We start from the raw sequence: 19,548 nt of genomic DNA on the forward strand, positions 1-19,548 counted from the left end.
TGCAAGCCGAGGCTTTCTCAGTTGAAATTGCACTCACATGCTGTCTTGCTTTCATGTCGGGTATGAAGGTGAGAGGAAAAGCTGAGAAAGACTAAAAAGAATGAAGAACTGGGTTTGTGGAACACACCTACTGATAGCAAATGGCTTTGAAACTTAATTGTTATCTGCCAGAAAAAAAAGGGGGAGAAACAATTTAGTCCTATTTAAAACACATGGGACCGGGCACAGTGGCTCAACTCTGTAATCCCAGCACTTTGAGAGGCCAAGGCAGGAGGATCATTTGAAATCAGGAGTGCGAGACCAGCCTAGCCAACATGGTGAAACCCCGTCTCTACTAAAAATACCAAAAAAATAGCTGGGGGTGGTGGCAGTTGCCCGTAATCTCAGCTATTCGGGAGGCTGAGGCAGGAGAATCACTTGAACCTGGGAGGCGGAGGTTGCAGTGAACCGAGATTGCACTGCTGCACTTCAGCCTGGGTGACAGAGTAAGACTTCATCTCAAAACAAAACATGGAAACAAAAAAAATGAACTTCTGGCTACTATTGTACACAGAGGAGCATGTTTCAGGTGAAAATCACTAGAACATTCTTTCATTGCCTGAGCATTTGGAAGACATTTGCTTTCCAGTTTTCCCCGTCAGCAGCAGCACACTTTACAATCATTCCCAAGCCAACAAAGCATGTTACAGGGAAGAACTCCTCATAACCCGAATGGACCGCAAATCCGTGGGGGAGTCCTTTCATAGTGATTGCAGCAAGGCCCGTGTAACTGAAAATGTAAAAGACACAGAGATCCTGTTGTGATTCCATAGGCAGAAGTTAGCCCCTAGGTCTGTCTTGCCAAAACTGATAAGCTGCAATTGTTTAGCAGGCCGAGAAACAGGGGAAGGCATCATCAGGCTGTATTTATACAAGGTGCTGTTTTGAACACCAACCAAAGCAAGACAATGAATCTGAAGCAGAAGGAAGCACCTTGACCTATGGCATAACCATCCATGAAGTTTATCGGGGTGATCAGCTTGCATAATACAAAAATTAGGCCAAATCTGTCTTGAACCAGGTCTCCAAATAAGTTTTGTAGCCTTGGATATGTAAATTCCTGTGCCCTCCAGTGGAGGTGAACATGCTGGGAGAGGCAGCTGGACTTTGCCGAATAGGAAGTTGCATTTGCTACATCCATCTGGACAGATAAAAGAAAAGGAATTTAACACTTTGAGAAGGTACTTATTTCTAGTGAAAAAGTATACCAAGGGAAGATCAGATACCTTTCAGATAAGTATCTGAGCTTTTCCATACTTATCTCGATCTATTGCTTTCAAGTATTTAAAATTTTTTTGTGATTTGACATGATAACAGGCAGCCCCAGAAACTACACTTCCAGTCTTCTATCCATCTCACATTCGGCCACACGCAAGGTCATTTTTTTGATAACCCACAGTTATCTGGAGAAATTTACAATGCTTACTGGCTCACAGTCAAATGGAAGTATTATTCAGTGTTTCAAGGAGTTTTCCTTGAGCCTAACCAAATGATTGAAAATCAAATATGTTTGTGCAAGGAGACAGACATTGGGAAGTGCAAAGGACACAACAGCCATGTGTAAGCTTGTGTGGTAGGTCTCAGTGACCATGAGCCAACTCAGCCAATCCCCGGACACGGCACACTCTTCCAGGCCTTTATGGCTTAGCCACATGCTCCCACTGCGGGAAAGTGCCTCACTGCCTGCTTCCCACCTGAAACACATCTCGTTCTACAGGCCTGACTCAATGTCATGTGCCCCAGAACACCATCCCAGAATCCCCTACACAGAGCCAGGGACTTCCTCCCCTGTAGCCTCCAGAATGTGCCTGCTTCTGTGCCAAAGCCTTACTCTTCTTTCTACCCCTTTCTGTCCCCAGCGCCTGGTGTGGTGCCAGAAGGTTAATAGGACTCAGTACAAGATTGTTTCCTGAGTTAATTCCTATACTTTGAGAATGTCCAGAGTTAATTAATTCTACTTTCACAACTATTTACTGAAAAGCAGAAAAATATGTATTTTTATTTTAAATACTCAACTGTTTGATTTTTAAATTATTTGTGTAGAATTATGATAATTTAAGGGAAATAGAAGTTTTAAATAGAAAAAAAGTGATCTGCAATCTAACTACCCCAAGGATTATTTAGCTTTCTTTTTTTTTTGAGTTGAATTCTGGCTCAATCACCTGGGCTGGGGTGCAGTGGCACAATCTCAGCTCACTGCAACCTCCGCCTCCAAGCAATTCTCTTGCCTCAGCCTCCCGAGGAGTTGGGACTACAGGCACGTGCCACCGCATCTGACTAATTTTTGCATTTTTAGTAGAGACAGGGTCTCACCATGTTGGCCACGCAGGTCTCAAACTACTGGCCTCAGGTGATCTACCTGCCCTAACCTCCTGCAGTGCTGGGATTACAGACGTGAGCCACTGCACACAGCCAAATTAGCTTTTTTTAAAACATGTAGCCATCTTCAATTTCCATATGCATGCACAATCCTTACATGGTTACAATGGTGATATGTAGTCAGTTTCATATGCTTTTTTCACTTACAAAACTCTAAGCATTTAATATTGCTGCATAGTCTTCAGATTAACATGTAATTGCTTGTGTAGTATTCCACTGAATGGCTGAAGTTTAGTTAACCTAATTTCATATTGTTGAATGTTTTGCGTCTTGCTTTTGTCAATGTTTTTGTCACAAGGGCCTGCTAAATATTAAGATTGCCTTGTAGTGGAGGGTTTCCTTAGGATTCTATTCCCAAAGAGCAGGCCAAGGGAGACAAATGTGAATTGGGTGTTTGGTATCAATGCCTAACTTTCTACATTAGACATTTTGATTCTAGGGCTTTACTCCACCAACAGCTACAGCTTCACTTCCATCTCATCTTTTGGTCTGTTTTTGTTGATTTAAGAGTATTCTTATTCTTAAATCTGGTATTCTGATGCCACTTACGTTTCACTTGCTGGAGCAAGGGTCCACTTGTTTTCCAATAGCTTTTCTATAATAACGATAGTTTCTCCCATGTGAAATGTCTGTTCTTGGGCTTTTGAAGAGGGGTGAGGTTATTTAGTTGGCTCATTGGTTTTGCCTGATTTTGGAGGGCCTTTTCTTTCTTTCCTTCTTTGGGGTGTGTGTGTGTGTGTGTGTGTGTGTGTGTGTGTGTCCGTGTCCATTTATAAATTATGTATTTCAGCTGACTTTCGAGCTAATTTTCATGAGCCTTTTATATACTATAAATATTTAATATTTTGCTACAAAAAAATGGAGGGAGACTTTGATGGATAATTCCTAATGAAATAGAAGAGAGCTGCTTCTCTCTCCCGTTTAAAGCTGGGGAGCCTCTGAGGCTGCACTCCTGCCCTGTGAGACTGAGACCCTCCTCAAGCCATTGTGTGTCCTGCTTCCCCATACTGTCTCTGTGCTTCAGCAGAGGTCAGACATGGGGTTGAATGCAGGATTTGAGGACTTAGGAAGGCCTGAGATAACCAAGGTCCAGCTGAGGACATGTGAAGTAGGTCATGACATTGCTGACATTATCCTCATCACATAAGATCAGATTTACTCATAATACTCTTCTGTGGTCATTGCACATTGGGACTGAAAGGAGAGGCTACAACTTGACATTTGTGTAAGCCCTATTCCAGGCATCTATTGCTAAGTAAAACCACACCAAATGTAGTGGCATAAAACAACCCCAAGCGTTTCTTCTTCCCATTATTCCTCATGGTTCTGGTTTGACTGGGCCCAACTAGGCAGTTCTCTCCAGGGATATCCCCTGGGTGCAGTCAGAGGGTGGCCAGGCCTGGAGACTTGCATATTAGGAGCTTGATGCTGGCTGTTGGCTGGGCCTCTCAGCTAGGACACCTGCACAGAGACTTTCCATGTCGCCTGGGAAGAGCATGGCTGCCAAGTTCCGTCACGAAGTGTTATTAACTCTATTATCAAGGTAGTTGAAGGGGACATGGATTCTATCTTTTAAAGGAGAGGGATACAGTTCTGGAAGAGGATGTGGGTCTAAAAATATCATAGAGCCTTTTGAGAAACGCAGTCTGCCATAAGGCATTCAGGGAATCCTCCCAGTAGCAGCTGCCTTAGCTTTGGCAGGCCCCATTCCCCGCCTTGGTCAAGGTCACAGGCTTGGGCAGCTTCTCACTGGCACCCCGTGCTCTCCTGCCACGGCTGCATTTCCTGAGTCCCCAGCAGGTAGAAGATCACAGAGGGCCATCCTTGACTATCCATCACCTCTTCACAATCTCTCACCACAGATATGCGGGGTGGTGAATTAACAATACAATATTTAGAGAGAGATACAAATATTTCTCTCTAAAATTCCGCCGCTCAGCTCATCACCCCCTTCCAGATTTTTCTCTAAGAGGCCTGCTCAGGAAATGCCTTGCAGTAACCACTACAGGCAAAGGTGGCTTCTGAAAGGTGTCAGAAGTGAGTGGGGGGGTCTCTCCAGATAAAACAAAAGTGAAAGGAAGCCCTTAGGCCAGTAGTTCTCAAACCTAGATATAAATAATAGTTCCTAAAGAACTCATTAGAAATGCAGGTTTTTATTTGCTTCAGTTTCTGTAATTTTAACAATCACTCGGATGATGCTCTTGCAAATGGCCTGAAAACTACAGTGAGAAAGCTTTTCTCTGTAAGGTAAAGGGAAGAGCGGGGCACTGGTCTGCAGAAATCATGCCACAGTGGAGCCTCATCTCTGCAGCAAGCATCCCCGCGCGTTCCCACCTGGATTTGCGCTTAGAGATTGGCTATTCCCTGCTACCTGATCTCTCATCCTCCTCCTCCTCTTCATCCTCTTCCTCCACCCCCTCATTGCTTTTCTGGAGACAAAAAGTTTCCAGGGAAGTCTCCAGCCTAGGCTGTTGCAGGAGCCCCCAGCTCCTGGCTCCTCTCCTCCAATGCATTCTCCTAGGCTGTTGCAGGAGTCCACAGGCTGTTGTAGGAGTCCACAGGCTGTTGCAATAGTCCACAGGCTGTTGCAGGAGTCCTAGGCTGTTGCAGGAGTCCACAGCTCCAGGCTCCTCTCCTCCAATGCATTCTCCACTCTGACGCTGGGTGATCAATCTCCATGTACATCTGGCCCTTCCTGGTTTTTTTAGCAGCCGCCTATCACCAAGAGCAATGGTTCATTCTCAAAGTTGATCCCTGGGCCAGCAGCATCAGGATCACCTAGGAACTTATCAGAAACGTACATTCTTAAAAAAAAAAAAAGAAAAAAGAAATGTACATTCTTGGTCCCTACTCCAAACCTGCTGAATCAGAGACTCTGGAGGTGGGTCCAGGAGTCTGTGTTTTAAGTCCTGTGGGTGATTCTGCACAGCTCAGGTTGGGGAACCTGTGGCCTACAAAATAACACCCAGCCTACTGCAGGGCAGCCTCTGGGGCTCCCTCCTCTCTCTCCACTGGTCTCCTGGCCCTGCCCGGTGCCCACATGACCTGATGCCACTGCCAGGCTTCTCAGAGCTCCCCAAGAGTAGCCTGCTTTTGCACATGTTGTTTCTGTTCTGAAATATTTTTTCCCAACAAGCTCCCCGAGAAACTTATACTCCAGCTTCACAATTTACAAACCTTGGGAGTCTCCTCGTCTGTGCCCCACACGCCTCTTGCCTGTCTACGACAGCCTTTCACCTGGCTGGAGTTATGGCTTCCGCCCCATTCCCCTTTTGTTACATGTAGACTGTGTGTGTTTAGAGGGCAATGTCGTATTCTAATCCTCTCTTCGATCTGAAAGTCCAACACAGAGCCTACACTACCGGGAGGGTTAGGAAATATTTAGTACTTGGCAAGGTGGCTAGCTGGCTGGCCAGATGACTAAATCCCCAACTTGGGAAGAAAAATAAAATAAGCCTTTGAATAAGCAGAAAACATTTATGTATTTTCCAGAATGCTATTAGGTATAATATTTCCACAACCTTTGCCCCATCGTATCAATTACCTATCAAATAAAAGTAAGTGAGGGCCGGGCGCAGTGGCTCACGCCTGTAATCCCAGCACTTTGGGAGGCCGAGGCGGGTGGATCACGAGGTCAAGAGATTGAGACCATCCTGGTCAACATGGTGAAACCCCGTCTCTACTAAAAATGCAAGAAAAAAAATTAGCTGGGCACGGTGGCGCGTGCCTGTAATCCCAGCTACTCAGGAGGCTGAGGCAGGAGAATTGCCTGAACCCAGGAGGCGGAGGTTGCGGTGAGCCGAGATCGCGCCATTGCACTCCAGCCTGGGTAACAAGAGCGAAACTCCGTCTCAAAAAAAAAAAGTGAGTGAGTAGAACTGCTAGTCCAGTTTGTAGACTCATTACAATAATGTTGAGGTCGTTTGATATCTTAGTGGTAGCATTTTAATTTATTCCCATACCCTTATTTTAGACTTAGGCTGATTTTGTTTAATGCAGAGCACAGGCCGTTTTGCATGATTAGTTATTTGTATTGATTTTTTTAAAGTCACCATATTGAAAATCATCATAGCTTATAAAACAAAAAGAACTCATATCATCTTAGAGATACTTGTCTTGCCGATTGCTCTGGCTACCTTGTGGGAATTTTAAGCATTTCTTTCCTGACATTCAAGACAGTTCTTTACACATTTCTCCAATTATCTGATTCAGAGTATTGGACCCCAGTGAACAAACCAAAGTTAACTCTTGTCTTTCCGTTTTCTAATGCAAAGGTATCAAAATATTCAGCGAACCATTGCAACAGAGAGGCCCGAAGAAGATTCTGGCAGCCAAAGCTGTGAGCAAGCCCCAGCAGGAGGCGGCGGAGGTGGAGGGAGTGACTCGGAAGCCGAATCTTCCCAGTCCAGCTTAGGTATTGGAGGAGGGGTCCCCAGAGCCTGTGATGGCTTCCAGGGGCTGTGTGACAGAGGACTGCAAGCCACTCACCCTGCCTCGTGGGGAACAATGTGCCCAGAGTGAAGAGAGTGGAGGGCCAGGGTGGAGGAGAGAAGCATGCCTGGTGCCCACAGGGGAAAGCAGAATGAACTTCCCACCAGGAAACAGGAGAAGTAATCATGGTGAAGGAAACACTGTCATCCTGGCACGGGGATCTGGAGACAGGAAAACAAATGATTCTGGGGATGGAGCTGAGTTTGCTATTGCACTTGTGAAGCAAGGCAACTTTGTCAGTGGCTCAATCATGTATTGTTCAGTAAATGTATTTGTTGGTGTCCTAAGGATTTTTTCACTTATAAATAAAACATACTTCACAATCTATTTTGAAGGAGCCATGTGACAACACTAGGAATAATCACTTGTTTGCACGTAAAGTAAAATTCCGTTCTCCCAAGAGAGGAACCTGGGAAAAGGTTTCCCAGCATGCCACAGGAGGGAATTTTTACCGACTGCACTAGGCGTTCACCCGGGGCCTGGTTTGTCTGGTTTTCATTTCTTTGAATTTACCCGGGTGGAACTCAGACAAGGATAATCAAAAGGCATAATAATGGCCTCCACTTCTTTTCTTTAACCTGTAATGGGATAAGATTATCACAGTGACATTCTATTAATCCACTTTCTTTTTAAACTGGGTAAATGATGCCAGATTTATTTGCCAAACGAAGGCTTTAGAGAACCGTCTGGGCCAGCAGCACTGGGATTCCAATCCTGCCAGGTCTCAGCCGTCTATGACAATGCAGAATCTTGGACATTTTCATGTGATTTTTAAAATGCACATCCACAATTCCACCACCAATTTTAACTCCCCCCTTTCTGTTATTCATTTTACCAGATATGCTAACTAACCAACTAGTTTAAGTTTTTCTATTATTATTTATTTTATTATATTTTTGAAAACAGAGTCTCTCTTTGTCACCCAGGCTGGAATGCCTTATTATGGTGCTATCATAGCTCACTGCAGCCTCAAACTCCTGGGCTCAGGCAGTCCTCCCAACTCAGCCTCCTGAGTACCCGGGACCTCAGGCATCTACCACCATGCCTGGCTAGAGATCGAGACCATCCTGGTCAACACGGTGAAACCCTGTCTCTACTAAAAATACAAAAAAAAAAAAAATTAGCTGGGTATGGTGGCGCGTGCCTGTAATCCCAGCTACTCAGGAGGCTGAGGCAGGAGAATTGCCTGAATCCAGGAGGCGGAGGATGCGGTGAGCCGAGATCGCGCCATTGCACTCCAGCCTGGGTAACAAGAGCGAAACTCCGTCTCAAAAAAAAAAAAAAATTTTTCATTTTTTTGTAGAGACAGAGTCTTGCTATGTTCCCCAGGCTGGTCTCAAATTCCTGGCTTCATGCGATCCTCCGGCCTCAGCCTCACAAAGTGCTAGGATTACAGGCGTGAGAAGCTGCACCTGACCTGTTATTAATTTCTTTGTTCAACCCGCTGAGAGAGATAAGGTACAATAGCTAAGAAATTAGAAATATGAGGAAAAAGCAACAGAAAGTTCATTTCTGAGTTTGATATTAAATCAGTTGGCATTTACTGTATTAAAAAGATCCCACAATTAGTGACTGAAACTGACAACCATGCATCTACCCCACAGTTCTGCAGCCTGGCTATTTGAGCGGAGCTTAGCTGGATGGCTCCTTGGGATGCTGCTGGGCTCACCTGTCCGTCTTGGGTCAGCTGTGGAGTCGGCCATGGGCTGACCTGAGATGGTTGCCAGTAAGGTGGCTTGTCACTGATCCTGTGGCCCTGTGGCTTCTCATCTTGCATCAGGCTCACCCAAGCTTGTTCTCATGGCGGTGGCAGGAATACCAGAGAGTGGAGACACAGGTCTCTTGAAACCCTGATGCAGAACTGACCAATTGTCACTTCTGACATGTTCTGTTGGTTGAAACAAGGCACAAGGCCGGCCCCCAATTCACCAAGGGGAAGAGCAGAGAAGTCCCAATGCAACTGGGTGTGGGTATAAGGAAGAGAGGAACTGTGGTCCTTTCTGCAAACAATCTATCACAGCTCTGGTTTGCAACTTGTAAAGGAAATAAGAAAAAATAGGCAGGCATGGTGGTGCATGCCTATCGTCCCAACTACGCAGGAGGCTGAGTATATGGGAGGATGGCTTGAGCCCAGGAGGTCAAGGCTGCAGCGAGCTGTGATCACCTGGCTGCACTCTAGCCTGGGCGACAGAGCAAGACCCTGTCTTAAGAAAGAGAGAGAGAGGAAGGAAGGAAAGAAAGTATGAACAAATGAATGAATGAGCGAAAGAAAAAAAGGAGGTAAGGAAGGAGGAAGGGAGGGAGAAAAATCATTGTGATAAAAGGGGAGAGATGTTAGAAGACTTGAGTCTTATTGAAGTTATATAGAAACACTACTAGGAAGTGATGATTCTTAACTGACATACATAAAGTAATGGCACTCGGTGTAAATCTAACAGTCTGCTGTGTGGGTGAAGGCATGTGTGTTGCTGCCGTCAGGAGGGAAGCACAGAGGTTGAAATGCCCTTTTCCCAATGTGTTCTGTTGCTTTCCTTCACTTTTTGTAGATCTAAGGAGAGAAGGGTCACTTTCTCCGGTGAATTCGCAAAAAATCACCTTGCTGCTGCAGTCCCCAGCGGTCAAGTTCATCACCAACCCGGAGTTCTTCACTGTGCTGCACGCCAATTATGTGAGTGCCCTGAAAGGCGGAGGGGGCAGCCTGGCTCAGCAAGACCCAAAGCACAGCTTGGTAAAGTCATCTGATAGATCTAAAAGGCTACACTTATAACATAAGCAACAAAAAACAAAGACAGCTCAGTCCACTCTTTTGACTGTCTGTGAGTCTCCCAAAAAAAAAAAAAAAGGCTGGATTTGGAATTGCCATTGCCTCTGTTAGGCTCAAATGTGTTGATGTCAGTGAAAGTGCTTTGGAAACAAACCTGTTTTCATTATTATTAAAACTTTAACGGAGCAAGATTATGAAGTGGCCAGATTCCCTGCAGCCTAATCATTTTATAAAATCATTTTCACTGATGAAATTTTAAAGCAGAGTTCTTCTAGGTAAACAACGAGGTTTCTTTTTGATACGGTTTTTCAAATGTCATGCTGAAGTTAAATTCGATGTGATTTTACCTATGTAGTTTTTTCATTGCATTTCTTTTGTATTTTCAAGAAAGCAATGTCATGTTATCACTATATTCACTAATTTTTCATTCAACAAACATCTTCTGCGGTTCAGGCTCAGATCTAGGTGCTGGAGTCACAAAGACAGATTAGGGTGACATCTAAACAATAGGAGCTTCCATTTTGTGGAGAAATGACATGAAACAAATCAGCTCAATGTGACAGGACCAAGCGAACTAAGGGAGGACAGAATGCTCTGGGGGTGCCAGGGAGCATTCCTGGGGAGGCAGCTGAATTGAGTCCTGGAGGTTGAAAATGGACAAGAAGAGGTCCAGGCAGAGGGACATCTGTAGAAAGGATGTACCCGTGCCGGGTGTGGTGGCTCACTCTCATAATCCACCCCAGCATTTTCAGAGGCCGAGGCAGACAGATCACAAGGTCAGGAGATTGAGACTATCCTGGCTAACACGATGAAACCCTGTCTCTACTAAAAATACAAAAAATAAGCTAGGCATGGTGGCACATGCCTGTAATCACAGCTATTTGGGAAGCTGAGGCAGGAGAATCGCTTGAACCCGCGAGATGGAGATTGAAGTAAGCCCAGATCACGCCATTGCACTCCAGCCTGGGCGACAGAGCAAGACTGTCTCAAAAAAGAAAAAGAAAAAAAAGGATACACCCGTGAGGAGGCCTGGGAAATAACTCCAGGGTGGTGAGTGTGGGTGGCTGGTAGGAGGGAGAGGGGAGGAGAGGCTGGAGATTGGGCAGTAGAACACCTGGTAAGTCATGCACAGGAGCCTGGATCTACGACAGCAGGTCACAGGAACCAACAGTAACACTGAGGCTACCTGACCAGGGGGTTGATGATGCATTTTCTCTGGCAGAGTATCAGGGAGAGACTGAGCTGAAGCCGTTAAGATACAGGCTGATTCAACCGCTGAGTGAGAGAGGATCTGGCTCTGACCTAAGGAAGGGGTAGGAGCATGGCAAGGAATGGCTCCATTCAGGGACATTTCTCATGGATTCATCAGCACCTGGGTCCATTGTGATCATGGATGGGTGCAAGATGAGGACTCTAGAAAGACAGCGTAGTTTCTGCTTTGGGCGCCTGGGTGAGGCAGTGACCCCACTAAGCTGGAGCTGGAGTTTGACTGGGTGATGGAGGGCGTGCTGCAGAGATGGGGATCAGTTTTTAACAAGTTATTTCGGAGAAGCCTGTGGGATTCCCAGTGGCTAGATTCTAAGCAACTCCCCAGAGGTGCAGTGGGAGCCACAGGGAAAATGCACATGGCACATGGCCATGCCCCAGCCCTGGTGCAGGTGGCCTTGGGTCAGCAGGAGCCACTGGCCCAACCTCCTGCCTATACACGGTCTGTCCTTTCAACGGCCCCGCCCTCCCACACACACACACCAGTTCTGTGTACCCTCACACTGTCATTTCTTTCTTCATCTCATCCCTTCCCCCAATACCTACACACACACACACACACACACACACAGACACACACACACACACGTTTTTACATAGTGTTCAAAAAAATGACAGACCTCTCATGTCCAGCCTTCAATCTAGGGGCTCTAAATTAATGCTCCCCCTTTTAGACAGGTAGGAGGACCAAAGACAGACCTCAGCAGTCAGAGAAGGGACCGTGGAAGAGAGGGAGGACTGAGGATTCAGACAGGTAGAGGGAGGCCAAGGAGAACCAGGCATGGCTGAGACAGCAGGAAGACCGTGTGGAGTCGCACAGAGAGGTGGGCCATGTCCCAAGCTGCCCAGCACTCAGGTGGAACAGGTGTCACAGATAGGTCCATGTGAGCCAAGGGGGCGTGTTTCAATGCACATTTACTTCTTTTTCTTTTCTTTTTTTTTTTTTTTTTTTTTGGAGACAGGGCCTTGCTCTGTTGCCCAGAGCTAGAATACAACAGTAAATCAATCCACATTTACTTCTTTTTCTTTTTCTTTTTTTTTTCTTTTCTTTTTTTTTTTTTTTTTGAGACAGGGCCTTGCTCTGTTGCCCAGGCTAGAATACAACAGCACAATCACAGCTCACTGCAGCCTCTATTCTCAGACTCAGGTGATCCTCCCACCTCAGCCTCCCAAGTAGCTGGGACTACCAGCATACACCACCATGCCCAGCTAATTTTTTAAATGTTTTGTAGAGATGGGATCTTACTGTCTTGCACAAGCTGGTCTCAAATTCCTGGGTGTTTACTTCTTGAGCAAGAGCTCATTTTCTGAGGCTTCCACCTCACGTTCACAATAAACCACTGTGTCATATTCACACTTAGCAGTGTTAGGGTGCTCACAGTGTGCTTGCTCTGTGTTTTCCCTACTTCCCCACTACCTACTCCGTCCACCCTGACCCATCTCAGAGTGCCTACCGAGTCTTCACCAGTAGCACCTGCTTAAAGCACATGATTCTGAAAGTCCGGCGGGATGCTCGCAATTTTGAACGCTACCAGCACAACCGGGACTTGGTGAATTTCATCAACATGTTTGCAGACACTCGGCTGGAACTGCCCCGGGGCTGGGAGATCAAAACGGACCAGCAGGGAAAGGTGAGTGTGACCCACGTGCAGAGCTTTCATCAAACAGGCTCCTTCCCCAAAGAGAAGACTAGTGAGGACGTGAGGAGGAGGGTGTGGGGAGGAGTTGTGTCCAGGAGATGCGCTATCGACCGCCAGCAGGAAAGGGGGTGAGAACCATCCACATGTGGGTTGGGGAGAAGGGGGCCAGGCCAGGGGAATACCCTGTGCTTTACGGGACATTAGCAGCATTCCTATCCCTCATACCACTAGATGCCAACCACGGTGACATTGCTGTGTCGCCACGGGAGCAAAGTCACACCTGGTTAAGAACCACTGTCTACGTCTTTTTAAATTTAGGTTTGGAACATGGAACCAGATTCCGTCCAATGACCTTTCTGTTGTTTGCCTCCTTAGACAGCTAACTCTCAGGATAAACTCATTGGTTAAATGCAGTACATTGTTAGATTATTTGTTGTGATTTCCCTAATACACCTTAAGTTAAAACAGCCTAACAAGCAGGGTGGGGTGTGCTGGGCCTATGTGATCTTCTTGGATTACATTTTGCTTCTGTGTAAACTTAGCTCAAACTGGGCCTTCCCTGCCATGCTTTAGAAGACCAGCTGAGTCTGAAAGCAAGTAGGTTTTTTCCTAATCTTCATCAGCTATCTCGATGTATTCAAAGGACTGGCCAAGTAATTTCCTAGAACTTAACTTGTGTAACCTACTATGAAATTTACTAGAGAGAATCATTCCCTCTTTTACGGTCCAAAGAACCAGGAGCTTTGCCTGCAATTATGTCTGCGACATGTCCTTTCCTCTGTGAATGTGAACCTGCAAAGCCACATTTTCCAAAGAGAACTGATGGGACACCAGTGTGCCCTGAAAGCCATGAGTTTCTGTCCTGCAAACCGCTAGTATACCTCAGAACATGGACTCTCTCGAGTGTGTGGGGAAAGAATGGGGGACTCCTTACAAGTCTATTCATAAAATGAATCTCTAGGACCAGCTCCTCTGTAACCAGGAATGAATTAGGGGAGGGGAAAGAGTATGCCCTGTGTAGTAGAAAGCCACCGTAACCAGGATCTGTTCCCTGGGACTTTCTCATTGACTGGACCTGTTGGAAGAGTGACAATGATTTGTATGTGGGGACTTGGTGATGTGTATTAGGGTGGGAAATGAAGCCTGAGCCAGAACAGAAAGTAAAGGAGCGGCTTATCAGAGCTGGGTATGGGTAGCCACGTTTACATTTATTGCATAACGGGGATGGCAGTAGGACACCACTGTGTTCATCATGCAAACAGCACACACCAATGTGAACAGCTTGCTGAACCTTAGATTTCCATGACTGCAGCTTTTGTACCAGGTTAGGGATGACAGGGAGGCTTCCCAATGCCATAAGCCCTGGTTCTCCATGGTACACACACAGATGATGTGACATCTCCTGGTGATCACACCAGCAGTGAAGCACAGAGGCTGAGATGCATTCTGAGAGTTTCGTTCCATTTGGGAATGCATATGAGGAAATTTCTGGCAAGAGCTCTTCCCCCTAATTCTCTTTAGCAAGAAGATATCATGCATGAGAAAGAAAAAATCTGAATTTGAAATGAGAAGATGTGTATTCTACTTTCAGTTATGACACAAACTAGCTGTGTGCCTACACACTCATGCACGCACACACACAAATGGTCTTACCAATTTCTTATTAATTGAACACACATATACACACTCTTCGTGGCAGAATGTCTACGAAGCATACCATGTGGCGAATTGCTGGGGAAAGTAGCCTTAGACTTGAAATGTATTGTCACAGTCTGTAGGGTGGTCAGCGAGGAACAAAGGAGGATAGTGGGAACAATACATGGACCAGTCCATCTCAGTCTAAATACCTGACCCTGTGCAAGTCACTTTACCTTTCTGAGCCTTAAAATAGCAACAGTAATGCCTATGTTGCTTTCATGATTTTACAATCAGATAAATAAGTTACCAAGTTAATGAAGGAGTGCTTGATAATATCATGACAGATTAGTAGTATCTACCATTAATAATCTAAGATCAAGACTGGTAAGTGGGGGAAATAAAAGAGTATCTCATTGCCAAAGCCCATTGATGGGAATAGATTGAGAAAGATATGTTTGGACTGTGTGTTACAGGCTTCACCCTCTAACTTGGATAGGATATTGCTGCACAGGAGACCGAAAATTAGGAATACAACTCACTATAAAATGAGGTGGCCATAGCTCACTATGCAAAAGCCACCTTCGTCACCTGCCAGAGCAGGTCCGTGCCCCTCACCCTGGCCAATCTGCTTCTTGCTTTATCAACACATTCAAAGAGGGCAATCATTGCTTTTATTATGCACCATGGTAGGAAGTAGAAGGTCTGGGCAGCACTGGTTGGTGTCTCTGAATGCATGGTCAGCTCTACAAAGGGGACAGAGGTAAGAGGCTCAGAGCTCTGCTGCTTCAGAAGGACCCGGGCAGTAAACACACTGGCCTCTGACTCATCTGCCATCTTCAGAGTCTGAAAAAAGAGGACAGAGCCTTCTGCCCAGTTTAATAGAGATTGCACATGTCCCTCACACCTCATTCCCAGTCTGAGCTGAGGGACAGTCACCATCAGAGAGGTAAGGCAGTGGGCCCCATGGGTCCTATCTTGTGGCAGACATGAGACCAAGGTGGCCTCTGCTGAGGAATGAATAAATAAAATGAGAAGGGGCCTAGGAAGAGACCCTACTGCAGAAAGGAAACAGAAACTTGGTCTGACAAAAAGCATGTCTTTTTTTCAGAAAGAATATTTATTCTCAGAAAGTATAATTTTCTTTGGAAAATAGAACTGTTTAAAAGACATCTATTCATCATCCATGAAATGGTACAGAGGCACATGACTTCTGTTATTAACCAAGAGGAAGAAGCCACAAACAGAAAACAAGCTGAGAGGAAACAGACATAAGAAAGTAGTCTGAAAATAGCTGTTTTAAGATTGCAGGGAAAAGCAAAAGGTAATAATAGCATAGGGATAAAACAGAGCAGCACTGATGCTATGTGAAATCTCATCACTGATATGGCATATGAACATGGAAACAGCCCCTAAAACAGAAGGAAGGGACCAGATTTCAATCAGTGGCAGAGAAAGTAAAAAGAAAAAGAAAAAAAAAATGCAAAAACTGAAAAAAGAAAAAATTTATCTTCTCTATGCCTACCCTAACCATCCAAGTTAATACCACAGCCTTCCCCGACCCCTAGGTCATGTGCTCCCCCATGTCACTTACACATTTATTAGGTTTATTGCTTATTGTCTGTTTCTTATGGCAGAATTTTAAGCTTTCTGAGAACAGAAATCTTTGGTTTGCTCATTAATATAACATCAAGGGCCTAGAATAGTGTCTGATAGATAGTTGGCACTCAATAAATCTCTGTTACACCAATGGCTTGTACGGTAACTTGAGGAAAGAAACCAGAATACTAGGTACAGTAGGAAAAATTAAATATTAAATATTAAAATTAAAACTTTGCTGATCTAAAATAAATTATTGAGGTGTGCAGATTAATTGGGCTCACTAGATTACAGTGAAGGTAATTGAAATACATTATATGTCTACACATGTACTGGGATATCTTTAAATAGAAATTCTTTAAAAATCCTACCAGTATGCAGCCATGAGAATATAAAAGCTACCTACAAAAGAATAAAAATCAGGCCAGGCATGGTGGCTCACGCCTGTAATCCCAGCACTTTGGGAGGCAGAGGCAGGTAGATCACAAAGTCAGGAGATCGAGACCATCCTGGCCAATATGGTGAAACCCCGTCTCTACTTAAAATACAAAAATTAGCTGGGCATGGTGGTGGGCGCCTGTAGTCCCAGCTGCTCAGGAGGCTGAGGCAGGAGAATCGCTGGAACCTGGGAGTCGGAGGTTGCAGTGAGCCAGGATCACACCACTGCAATCCAGACTGGGTGACAGAGAGAGACCCCGTCTCAAAAAAAAAAAAAGAATAAAAATCAGACAAGCTTCAAAATTCCCATCCAAAAAATGAAAGTAGAGAAATGCACAGAGCAATGACTCCAAGATATTGATGAGAAAAGATTGTAGCCCAATAGTCCTAAATACAGGCAATGATTGCTATTCATGGGTGAAAACAGAAAAACAACCTCATGTGCAAAATCAGAGCTTACCCTACTCTTTTACCCATCCTGATTATTATAGTTTGCTGGTTAATATGGTTTATTTGACCCCTTCAAATCTCCCACTGGAATTTAGTCTCTACTGTGGCAGTGTTGGAGTGGGCCTAGTGGAAGGTGCTTGGGTCTAGATCCCTCATGAAGGACTAGTGCCATCCTTGCAGTAATCAGTGAGTTCTCACCTTATTAGTTCTCTCAAGAGCTAGTTGTTAAAACGAACCTGGCACCCACCCCCTATCCCCGCTCTCTCTGGCTTCCTCTTTCACCGTGGAATCTCTGCACATGCTCCCCTTCACCCTCCACCATGAGTGGAAGGAAGCAGCCTGAGGCTTTCACCAGACACCCAGTCTTCCAACCAGTAGGATCATGAACCCAATAAACTTTTCAGCTTTATAAATGTCCTGGTCTCAGGTATTCCTATAGAGAAACACGAACAGACTAAGACACTGATGAAACACCAAAAGCCATTCTCCAGATGGCTCGGTAACAAATCAAAGCACAACATTAACAGTGAGAAAACGATAGTATAAAAAGGACTAGAGAAATCCACAGAGCAATCAAATACATAAATATAAATAAAAGTCATTGTTCTTAGAATGCTTTAAAACATACTGGAAAAGCCTAAATCAAATATGGAGAAGTCGTATAATACAAATGGAATAGTTGTATAATAACAATCTGGATCAATATCACCAGACTGGAATTTTTAAAAGTGAGAAGAGGGAAGATAAGCAGGGGAAGGAAAGTTATGCTGAGTTACTAGTTGGGCTCAAGGGGAGTAAAACTGGATAATTTTACAAACAAAGACTAAATATAGTAATTTGACAAGCTTAAAAGGCAACTGTTTGTACCATTTAAAACAGAATTTTTCTTTTCCAGAGTCCTTCAAAAGATAAAATCAAACAAAATAGAGTTTGTATGACAAAACACACAAAAAATTGCAAATGAGATGGAAATAATAAAAGTTAGGGAACAACAGCAAGGCCAAGCATAACAGTTATGGCAAAAGGTGGAAACATGATAAACTTATGTACCAAAAGGAAAACACTTTCAGCTTTGGTAACAAACAGATCCAGTTTAAAAAAGACATACCTAAGAGGTGGTTTAGAAAGTTCAGAAATAAAAGAATAAATATTAATATAGTGTGAAGACAATCACAGAAAAACCAGTGGTGGTGTATTAATATGATACAAAGGAGAATTCCAGTCATAATTCTTAAATGGGGTCAAAGAAATATTTTATATTAATGGCAAAATTAAGATAAAGCTATAATCATCATGTACCTTATGAGCCAATAATAACATAGATTAAATTTTAAAAATCAAGGAGAAATGGAGGGAGATGAAAAAATACAGTCATAGTAGGAAAATGTGTTTTATATCTATCAGTTTGACAGATTAAATAGACAAAATAATTTAGGATTTAAACAATATAACTTTATGTGAATGAAACAAATTAATTCTTTTATTAGAAATAGAGTTTACATGAATGGATAAACAAAATGTGGTATATACCTGCAATGAAATGTTTGTCCTTACAAAGAAGTGAAATTCCAAAACATGCTACATGAATGAACCTTGAAGACATTATTCTAAGCGAAATAAGCAAGACACAAAAGAACAAGAATTATATGATTTCACTCATATGAGGACCTAGAATAGTCAAATTTATAGAGACGGAAAGTAGATCAGAGGTTATCAGGGGCTTGTAGGAGAGAAAATGAGGAGTTACTGTTTCGTGGATACAGTGTTTCAATTTGGGAAGGTGAAAAAGTGCTGGGAAGGAGAGTGGCGATGGTTGCACAACCGTGAGAATTTCTTATATTTAATGCCACTGAACTGTACACTTAAAAATGGTTATTGTTGGCCGGGCGCGGTGGCTCACGCCTGTAATCCCAGCACTTTGGGAGGCCGAGGCGGGTGGATCACGAGGTCAAGAGATCGAGACCATCCTGGCCAACATGGTGAAACCCCGTCTCTACTAAAAATACAAAAAATTAGCTGGGCATGGTGGCGTGTGCCTGTAATCCCAGCTACTCGGGAGGCTGAGGCAGGAGAATTGCCTGAACCCAGGAGGCGGAGGTTGTGGTGAGCAGAGATCGCGCCATTGCCCTCCAGCCTGGGTAAGAAGAGCGAAACTCCGTCTCAAAAAAAAAAAAAAAAAAAAAAAGGTTATTGTTTAATGTATGTTTTGCCACAACAACAAACTAGAAAAAGGCCTAAAAAATAGAGTTGACAACTTCTTTTCATGATTATTTTTGTAAGTGGTGATGTTGTTATACTGCAAAGAAAACAAACAAGCAGAAACTGATCAGGTCCCACCCTATGCCGTAAAGTAATCAAACCAAATTGTAAGTAAATTGACGCACAGTCGTAAAACAGAATCTTTGCCAGCTGGAAAGTAAAAGCTTCTAGATGACACGGGTTTAAAATGAAATAAAGACTTAGAAACCATTGAGAAATTGTTGAAAATAGATGTGAACAATACTTAATAAAACACAGGAAGGATATACTCAAAGACTTAGTAGCATTAAGGAATTTCAGTTAAGAAATATTTTTTAAATTACTTGATAAAAATTAAATATTTATTTATTTATTGAGACTGGGTATCACTGTGTCACCCAGGCTGTAGTGCAGTGGCATGATCACAGCTCACTGCAACCTCGATTTCCTGTGCTCCAGCAATCTTTCCACCTCAGTCTCCCAAGTAGCTGGGACCACAGGTGCACACCACTAAGACTGGCTTTGTTGGTGTATTTTTGTATTTCTTTTTTTTTTTTTTTTTTTTTAGACGGAGTTTCCCTCTTGTTACCCAGGCTGGAGTGCAATGGC

General features: G+C 44.1%; 1 protein-coding gene across 33 annotated transcripts in view; it reads left to right on the forward strand.

The window, feature by feature from the left end:
• The window catches only part of HECW1 (HECT, C2 and WW domain containing E3 ubiquitin protein ligase 1), a 461,351-nt gene that overhangs the window by 352,641 nt on the left and 89,162 nt on the right, over positions 1–19,548 (forward strand). For 17 of the 33 annotated variants that reach the window (XM_078342281.1, XM_078342266.1, XM_078342277.1 and 14 more), the window contains 3 exons: positions 6,693–6,832; positions 9,456–9,577; positions 12,385–12,570. In XM_078342281.1, the coding sequence (XP_078198407.1) occupies positions 6,693–6,832; positions 9,456–9,577; positions 12,385–12,570 (448 nt within the window). Of the gene's footprint in view, positions 1–6,692; positions 6,833–9,455; positions 9,638–12,384; positions 12,571–19,548 lie in introns of all 33 variants that reach the window. The other 16 variants (XM_035253249.3, XM_078342276.1, XM_078342260.1 and 13 more) reach the window with 1 other exon arrangement.

This window comes from Callithrix jacchus, chromosome 11 (assembly GCF_049354715.1).
Source record: "Callithrix jacchus isolate 240 chromosome 11, calJac240_pri, whole genome shotgun sequence".
NCBI lineage: Eukaryota > Metazoa > Chordata > Mammalia > Primates > Cebidae > Callithrix > Callithrix jacchus.